This window comes from Pelodiscus sinensis, chromosome 26 (assembly GCF_049634645.1).
Source record: "Pelodiscus sinensis isolate JC-2024 chromosome 26, ASM4963464v1, whole genome shotgun sequence".
Taxonomy (NCBI): Eukaryota; Metazoa; Chordata; order Testudines; family Trionychidae; genus Pelodiscus; species Pelodiscus sinensis.
Window position 1 is genome coordinate 3637932 of NC_134736.1, and position 7167 is coordinate 3645098.

General features: G+C 43.8%; 1 protein-coding gene across 2 annotated transcripts; it reads right to left on the reverse strand.

The window, feature by feature from the left end:
- Positions 1–715: 715 nt before the first annotated feature.
- On the reverse strand, positions 716–6754 carry LOC102448323 (nicotinamide N-methyltransferase-like). 2 transcript variants are annotated; one of them, XM_075909538.1, is made up of 3 exons: positions 6517–6754; positions 4002–4209; positions 716–2690 (listed from the first exon to the last, which is right to left on the reverse strand). In XM_075909538.1, exons 1-3 carry the CDS (start codon positions 6674–6676, stop codon positions 2258–2260), a joined length of 801 nt encoding a protein of 266 aa, XP_075765653.1. In that variant the 5' UTR covers positions 6677–6754; the 3' UTR covers positions 716–2257. The 2 variants fall into 2 exon arrangements, with proteins under 2 accessions (XP_075765653.1, XP_075765654.1); XM_075909539.1 differs by lacking the exon at positions 6517–6754 and adding an exon at positions 5726–5808.
- Positions 6755–7167: the final 413 nt, after the last annotated feature.

A 7167-nucleotide genomic window follows, 5' to 3' on the forward strand; every position in this document is an offset into this window, starting at 1 on the left:
TTACTATGGGCAGAATGGCCACCAAAGCACCTGTGCTGTTTCCTCTTTCCTCTTCTTTCGAAAAAACTCCCTATTCCCCGTCCCCACACGCTTTTTTCCGGAAAAGCTCCTTTGCAAAAAGTCTTCTTCCTCGTAGAACGAGGATTACCAATGCTGGAAAAACCCCTTCTTTTCTTTCGATTTTATTTTGAAAGAAAAACAGTCGTTTTTCCAGAAAAACTCTGTAGTGTAGATATACCCAGAGTTTTGTGGGAACCAGTCCCGGGTGCAGCTGACATTGCTGCTTGCAATGAAACAACATATTCACTGTGGGCATGGGAGGGTCGTAAAGTGGGCATTCTGTTAGATGCCCTTGTTGGGCAGGAGGTGAGGGGTTAATTCTGTTTTCAAGGCATCTGAGAAAAAGAAAGAACAAAAAATAAATACTTGCCAAGATTTCTAGCTCAATGTATTGGTAAAAAGCCAGTAACAATTTACAAAATGGGCTTGTATATTATATAGGATGTAAAAAAAATTCTGGAATGATTCAGAGCCAAATATTAAGCAGGTGGCATTAATGTTAGGCCATGTATTTGATTAATGAAAGAACTTTGCTGCGGCCTGCTGCTGGGATTGGATGCACCAGAGCGGGGAGAAAATGCCAAAAAGAACCCCTCAAATATACCTCCTTTTTGGAGGTATAAAGATTGTTGGAAATAATCCAGGACACTCTGGATGCAGGTGAAAACAAGCGGAGGATTTATTATACACCAGCTGATGGAGTGACACGCAGGAGTTACCCTGGTGAACACTGGTTAATTAACACAATTCAATAGGTTATATAGTCAGCAGGTGGACAGAGGAAAAATGATTTGATAGGTCTAGCAGCAAGACGAAATGAGCACATAAGCCAATAGAACTACTTAAGATTACATAATATCTCCGCCCATTGCAAAGTAACAACTCATTCATTAATATACAGGTAGTTACTGTTCAAAAGCCAAAACATGTCAGCGAAACAGTAAGAACATTTTAGTTAGCATAAATGATGTTGTTTCTATAGCTGGCGGGTATGGCCTTGAGTTGGTGCAGTGCTTGGTTTTCAGGCTCATTATCCAGGAATGAAGCAAGACAGTTAAGCACATTTTATGAATGTTATCTTGAGCAAAGTGTGTTACGTTACTAACTGAGGTTCTGTCCGAGTGTCTTAGAATGTGGTTGCTATGGTGCCCAGCATCTTTTTACTGCCTGCAGCTCTTATCCTGACTGTGGTGTTCCCAGGCCTAATTCTAGGATGGAGTCATGCTGTTTAGAGGCCTACTAGCACATTTAGGGCTGCCTCAGTTTACCGTACAAGGATCTCATGGAAAAAGCGGCTTTTTCAAAAAGAAAACGTCCACACTGTTTGTTTTTGCACAAAAAACCCCTGGGAAAAAGCGGATCGGCAGAAAACATGCAAATGAGATTGCAACTCATTCAAATGAGTCCCTCGTTAGCATAGTTTTTGCCGAGAAAACTCCAAGACTATGTCTACACTGGCACGATCTTGAGCCAGAGCTATACAAATGAGGCTAAGCATGGAATATCAATGAGCCTCATTTGCATATCTAATGAGCTGCCATTTTGCAGAAGAGGCTCTTGCGCAAGAAGGAGCTGTCTACACTGCTCCTTCTTGCGCAAGAAAAACCCTCTTGCGCAATGCCGTTATTCCTGAAAATAATCAGCGTACCAGTATTGCGCAAGAGGGTTTTTCTTGCGCAAGAAGGGGTAGTGTAGACATCTTCTCACACAAGAGCCTCTTCCACAAAAATGGTGGCTCATTAGATATGCAAATGAGGCTCTGCGATAATTCCACGCTTAGCCTCATTTGCATCGCTCTGGCGCAAGATCGTGCCAGTGTAGACATAGCCATAGTGTAGATGTAGCCTAAGTGCTGACTGCCCCTCTCAGCCCTAGGGCTGCAGTCTGTCCAGATTCTGGCAACCCTGGCAAATGTCAAGAACCCAAGCAGAACCAAGGTACAAATTATCGAGAAATTAGAATGAGCAGCCAAAATTGTATGTGGGGACTCCTCCTGCTGAGAAGCATTCCTCAGTTAAGTTCATCCTGCAAGAGCAATTTAGCTGTTTCTATGCTCCTGGAGTTGTCACAAATTTCACAACAAAATGCTTCATGTGTTTAACATTGGAGACAAAACTGCACGAATTTCATTATGTTTATTCCTAATATTATTCCTCTTCCTTTAGGAAGGGTTTCTTTTACCCACACTCCCCAGGATTTACACCGCTTCCTCTTTGCGAGCGAGAATGAAGTACATGCCAGAGTAATCAGAACTGTCGCCGACTTTATTATCCTTGAAGAGAACCTCAAACTCTTGAATGCTGAAGCCAGTTTCACTGAGGGCTTCCCTCAGAAACTCCTCTCTCAGCACCAAACAAGAGAACCGTGTAGGGCCAACCATATAGAAACTGCAGCCCAAATCTCCACTCAGCACCAAGTGTCCTCCAGGTTTTAACAGGGAGCTGATGTTCTTCAGAGCAAGGCGGTACGTGTTCTGATCTTTGCTAGCAGCTTCCAAGCACAGGGATGAGATCAAGCAGTCAGCTGGAGGCAAGATGATTGGATCCATGGGGTTGCTTTTGTGGACGTCACATTTCAGAACCTGTTTGATGGTTTTCCTTAACTTTGCCTCTTTCTCAGCCTCCTTTCCCCTGCAGACAGACACATATACAATAAGAGCTGAACCCCAAATGGTTTTCTGCAATTACTGTGTCTTTCTGTGCTACAGTGCAAGTATCAGAAGGAAAACGTTCGCTAGAGTGATGTCTATTTGTAGGATCTTGCGTTAACTTTGTTTTTACTCCCCTTTCCACAGATCATGCTTTAAAAGTCAGATAAGCTGGAATGCTAACTGCAGTTAAGTCTTAGCCACCACATTTTGCTTAGAATTCATCAAGCTTTTTCAAACAGGCTTATAAACTCGGGCTGTTTTTTCACTGGACCCCATCTGAACTTTGGATATTTTAAAAAAATCTGTAACCACCTGAATTTACATAAGCAACATTTCACTGTGCATTTCAGACTGGGAAAGTGCCAATATCAACTGATAACTCCCTCCAAAGTCTGTGACGTTGAGACTTCCTGACAACTCTAGATAGACCACTTCAAGGACTGAAAATCACAGGCCTCCTGCTCTTTATTTGCTAAGAAAAAACCTTTGGCTAAGTCTACACTGGCATGATTTTCCAGAAATGCTTTTAACGGAAGAGTTTTCCGTTAAAATCATTTTCGGAAAAGCGCGTCTAGATTTGCAGGACGCTTTTCCGCAAAAGTACTTTTTGCAGGAAAGCGTCCATGGCCAATCTAGATGCACTTTTCTGCAAAAATGCCCCAATTGCAATTTTCGCCATAGGGGCTTTTTTGAGGAAAACAAATCTCTGCTGTCTACACTGGCCCTTTTGCGCAAAAGGTTTTCGGAAAAAGACTTTTGCCTGAACGGGAGCAGCATAGTATTTCTGAAAAAGCACTGACAATCTTACATGAGATCGTCAGTGCTTTTGCGAAAATTCAAGCGGCCAGCGTAGACAGCTGGCAAGTTTTTCTGCAAAAGCAGATGATTTTGCGGAAAAACTTGCCCGTCTAGACACAGCCTTCCAGTATTCACCACAGATTGTGTTTGCATCTTCCAGCTGATTAGCATCAAGTTACAGCAGGGGAGGTCTAGTTTGGATATTAGAAACAACTATTTCACTAGGAGGGTGGGGAAGCACTGGGCTGGGTTCCCTAGGGAGGAGGTGGAATCTCCATCCCTAGAGGTTTTTAAGTCTCGGCTTGACAAAGCCCTGGCTGGGTTTATTTAGTTGGGAATGGTCCTGCTTTGGGCAGGGGGCTGGACTCAGTGACTCCTGAGGTCTCTGCCAGTCCTGGGATTCTATGATTCTGTGATCGGGAGATGAAGCTACCAAGAGACACTAAGGGACACACAAGCGATTTAGACAGTCTGCTCTTTCCAGTCCCTGTACCTCTTTCCCTCCAGCTCACAGACGTATTCCACCACTGGGGTCCAATCAAACGCTCCCGGCTCCTTCTTCAGCCATTTCTCCAGTTCCTGGCAGTTCCGGTCTGTGTAGTCGGAAGCGACGATCTCCTTAAAGTTCTCGCAGGCGGACAGGAGCTGGTAAATGGTGGGGCCACTGCCGATGTCAATCAGGGTGTCTCCTTTCACGTCACCTGGTTTGGAAAGTTGGGGAATGAAGATACGTTGACACATTGCGTGGCCAGTAAGATGGAGACATTGTAAGTGCTGGTCTGGAGTTTGGAAGGGAATTTGTGCTTGCTTTTTATTTGCTTTTTTGATGCCTTGTGTGGAGGGTATGTCAGATGGAATATTCCTCAAGCAACAGCCCCAAAACCTATGGAAGTGAGTTCTGGTGAAGGCCTTTGCCTGTGTTGACTAAGGAAATCAGCCAGAGACCGGCCATGTGACTTCAAATGACCCTCTGAGCCGTGGTCCCTCCTCTGTTAAGTGGGGATAACTATCCTGCCTTCACGCAGCTCGTCTATTTGCATTATAAAGCCTAGACTGATGTCGGTTTCTTGTTGCTAGTTCTTTGTTCGTGGTACCAGCATCCTATCCATTGTTTCCCAGTTTTGTATGTCATTGCCAGAATTATTCAAAGTATATCAATGTAAGATTAATTTTTAGAAATGTCATCAAATGTCGGTGATTGGGATAAAAATGTAAATGACTAATTTATTTATTGATTGAGTAACCAAGTAAGTGGACTGGCAGTATGACATGAGGCAGAATTATTGCTCAGTAACAAAAGTTCATGTCAGTCAATGGCATGTCTCAATTCCCTCAGAATTGTCTAACAAAAAAGGAATAGAGAATAAAACAGAAAATATCCTATTGGCTCTGTATGAAACCATGGTACGCCCACATCTGGAATACTGCATACAGATGTAGCCACCTCATCTCAAAAAAGATATATTGGCTTTAGAAAAGATTCCGAAAAGGGCAGCAAAATGATTAGGGGGTTGAACGGGTCTCATATGAAGAGAGATAAAAAAACTGGGACTTTTCAGCTTAGAAAAGAGGAGACTAAGGGTATGTCTACACTACCCCACTAGTTCGAACTAGCAGGGTAATGTAGGCATACTGCACTTGCAAATGAAGCCCGGGATTTGAATTTCCTGGGCTTCATTTGCATAAGCGGGGTTCCGCCATTTTTAAGAACCTGCTCATTTGAACCCTGTGCCGCGCGGCTACACGGGGCACGAACTAGGTAGTTCGAACTAGGCTTCCTAGTTCGAACTACCGTTACTCCTCATTCCACGAGGAGTAATGGTAGTTCGAACTAGGAGGGTAGTGTAGACATACCCTAAGGGGGCAGGTGTATGAGAGAGGTCTATAAAATCATGACTGGTGTGGAAAAAGTGAATTAGGAAAAGTTATTTACTTATTCCCACAATATCAGATCTAGGGGTCACCAAATGAAATTAATAGGCAGCAGGTTTACAACAAACAAAAGGAAGTTTTTCTTCACTCAGTGCACAGTCAACCTGTGGAACTCCTTGCCAGAGGAGGTTGTGAAGACCAGGACTTTAACAGGGTTCAAAAAGAGCTATTTAGATTCATGGAGGTTAAATCCATCAATGGCTATTAGCCAGGATGAGTAAGAATGGTTTCCCTAGCTTCTGTGTCTAGAAATGGGTGACAGGGGAGGGATCACATGAGGATTACCTGTCATGTTCCCTCCCTCTGGGGCATCCGGCATCGGCCACTGTCAGCAGACAGGATACTGGGCTGGGTGGACTGTTGGTCTGATGCAGTATGGCTGTTCTTATGTTCTTAATGACAAAGATTTGTTACTTGGGATGAATCAAGGCTAGTTTGTCATGTTCGACCCATCAAAACCCAGCTGCTTACTTCATTAGTAGTTGACTAATCTGCTAATTCTCTTTTAATTTTTTATCAGTTCAATCACTTTGATTTGATGACATTTCTAAAAATGTAAACTTAAGTCAGTGTATTTTTAAATAATTTAAAGAGAGTCTAGGAACCATGACTCAGAAACTGAGAATAAGGAACCAACTTCAACCTCAGAACTGTCCAGGCTAAGGACTGCCTTTCCCTGTGTGCTTGTACCGTGCATACTAGGGTCCTGATCTCAGCTGGGGATTCTACATGCTACTGCAATAATAATTAATCATTCTACAGAGGCTCATTGTCATAGCTGTTCTGACATGCTGATCCTAAAAATGCTTTAAAAGTCGAGTTAAGCTATGCAACTTCAGCTTCGTCAATTGCGTAGCTGATGTTGAACTAGCATAATTTGGCTTTTGGTGCTATCTACACAGCAGGAAGTCCAAGTTAGAGCAAGACCCCTGTCCCGAAAGCCTCCCTACTTTTATAGATCCTTGTTGTTTCACTTCACAGACAACATTATTAAATGAGCATGCAATCACAGGCCAGAGGAAATGTTGAGAACTTCTCAGCCCTTCTGTCCTATCCCCGCAGGCTGCTCTACTCACCTGAAATGAATATCTTGAAAAGGCTTTTCAGGTATAATTCTAGAATTTCATTCCCTGGGCAATTACTGGAACCGAAGGAATAGTATGTCTCCAGATACACTGCAGGGTCAAAATCTTTCTGGTACGTTTCTCCCCCCGTGAAACTCGCTGGAGATTCCATCTTGCACAAACAGTCTTTGCTCTGCGTTTGTTCCCAGTGCAAATGGATGGGTCTTCCTGCAGGTATTTTAACCCCTCCTTCTACTGCCAAACTTCACGTTCACTTCAGCCTGAGAAATTATTTAGCTGAGAACACCGACAGGTCCGGCAAGATTTTCTCAGCCTTCCAAATCAAAAGAAGAAGCACAAAAGAATATACAGGAAAGAAAGTCTCTCTGGGACCATTAGCCAAGGATAATCTGCCCCCCTCCCCACCTCCTGGCTCCTTATGTGGGACAACGCTTATACAAAAGAGGAAGAGGAATTTGAGCAGCGTTTTCTGACACATGAAAATGGGCTGACTGTGACGGAAAGCTACTGGGCAGATATTTTGAATGCCTGTGTGACGGACCGGGCCGTGTCTGGGCACAGCTGAGGGCGTCCGCTCAGGGCGAATTGCTCATATCCGGGGCTCCTTACAGTCCCCCTGACTGGCGACCTCTCCAAACAGGC

Excerpts from the sequence above, each read along its gene's own strand:
- LOC102448323 (XM_075909538.1), bottom strand. The coding sequence starts at position 6,676 with ATGGAATCTCCAGCGAGTTTCACGGGGGGAGAAACGTACCAGAAAGAT. Across the intron at positions 4,210-6,516 it reads TTTCAAGATATTCATTTCAG|GTGACGTGAAAGGAGACACC; the intron begins GTGAGTAGAGCA and ends TTTCCAAACCAG. Across the intron at positions 2,691-4,001 it reads TGTGAGCTGGAGGGAAAGAG|GGGAAAGGAGGCTGAGAAAG; the intron begins GTACAGGGACTG and ends GTCTGTCTGCAG.